Source organism: Arachis ipaensis, chromosome B03, assembly GCF_000816755.2.
Source record: "Arachis ipaensis cultivar K30076 chromosome B03, Araip1.1, whole genome shotgun sequence".
In the NCBI taxonomy this organism is placed as follows: domain Eukaryota; kingdom Viridiplantae; phylum Streptophyta; class Magnoliopsida; order Fabales; family Fabaceae; genus Arachis; species Arachis ipaensis.
Window position 1 is genome coordinate 20322336 of NC_029787.2, and position 1741 is coordinate 20324076.

The window sequence follows — 1741 nt, forward strand, 5'->3', positions numbered from 1 at the left end:
CTCCTTAACCTTACAAATTCATTATATTTATATATATACTTGGACAAAGCTACACAGAAATTAAATTTCATCTCACCTTATTTAAGAAAAAACTTGACTTCAACCCCATTATTTTAATTGAAAATATTTGAAACAGAACTTTTAAGAAGGTAATATATATCTAAGTAGACAGAATTGCTTATTATGGTCATCATCAAGCTAATATAAGTACTCAAATAAATTGTATTTCACTTCCATCTGATGCTGATTTGTGAAAAGAATTTCCATCTCTAAAGTGATTATTTCATTTAATTTGTGTACATATAATTGTAATTGTAATTGTACTTCTAATTTTTGCAACATAGATCATCACCATCATCTTCGTCTTCTTCGGTGAAGAAACAAAGTTCCAACGATGCATTATGCATTGGTCCGGCAAGGTTATCTCTAGATGAAAACGCGTTGTACAAGAAATCCTTGTCTTCTTCACGTAGAGACCACCAAGATTACTATTCTAACGTTTCGAATTCAGTTGAATCGGAACCTGGTTATTTCAATTCTCCATCAAGAACTACATCATCTAGAAAACTTGGTAGAGAGGTTCCTTCCAAGTACATGGTGATGACCACTACTGATGCAGCATCGTTCGACGAGTCCATGCTATCAACGGCGAAGAACAAGAACACAATGTTGCAGAAAAGCAGCTCTATAAAGAGGGTAAACTCGCTTATTAATGGGTACAAGAGTTCAATGTCTCAGTGGGCATTATCTCCTGGGAGATCAGGGTCACCAACTATGTGTGTGGACAAGAAGGATAAACTACCGTCTTCGTTTTCGAGCTTGAGGCCTCAGAGGAATAATAAGAGTGTGGAGAAGATTCTGAGCATGGGTTTTGATCTATTCAGGACAAAGAAATCTTCTTCTTCTTCTTCTAACACTTCTGAGGATCTTCATTTCCTACGCTTGCTTGATAATCGTTTCATGCAGTGGCGGTTCGCTAATGCTAGAGCTCAGGTTGTGAACGAAAATCTTACTCAAACGGTTCAGGTATGTGTTTGACTGTGAAATCGTTAATTATGGATAGTATCTTGTCATGAATCCATTTCTTTTGAAGTGTTAAGTTTAGATAGATAGATACATAAAGAAAACTGGAATAGTTGATTTGAATAATCAATAAAAATATGACTTAAGATGCTACCATATCTAACTTATATAGATTAACAATTACTGTGCTGTTATTATTAAACACCCAAATTAGTTAATGTCAAAAAAATTTCAGATGAAACACTTTAGTCTAACAAATTTTTATATTATTTGGCATATGGTTTTTACGTTGGTTGATGCTTTTTTCTTTTTCTATCTTTAATAGCAAAAGGAATACATGGATTTTGATGGTTTTGTGAACCGTGAATGTTTTTTCAGAGTAATTTAATATGTGCTTTGGATGGTCTCACAAAGTTGAGAAATTCAGTGATGCAAAAGAAGATACAGCTTGAGAGGGAAAAGCTTAGGATGAAGCTCAACCTTGTACTACGTTCTCAAGTAAGTATAATCAAACTCTATCACAAGAGTGAGTTTCCCAAATGCAATATATTAATTAATTAAATTCTTCAATTCATGTTACTTGCGATATATCGGTAGATGAAGCTATTGGAAACATGGGGAGCTATGGAAAGGCAACACATGGCAGAAATTGCTGCAATGAAGGACTGCTTGCATTCTGTTGTTTGTAAACTTCCGCTTTTGGAAGGTGCAACGGTAT

General features: G+C 34.5%; 1 protein-coding gene across 1 annotated transcript in view; it reads left to right on the forward strand.

Moving 5' to 3' along the window:
- LOC107632650 (QWRF motif-containing protein 3-like) overlaps positions 1-1741 on the forward strand; it is a 5548-nt gene that overhangs the window by 2317 nt on the left and 1490 nt on the right. Inside the window, exons 2-4 of the mRNA XM_016336320.2 lie at positions 345-1026; positions 1402-1521; positions 1621-1737. Of these exons, the coding sequence (XP_016191806.2) occupies positions 345-1026; positions 1402-1521; positions 1621-1737 (919 nt within the window). The remainder of the gene's footprint in view (positions 1-344; positions 1027-1401; positions 1522-1620; positions 1738-1741) is intronic.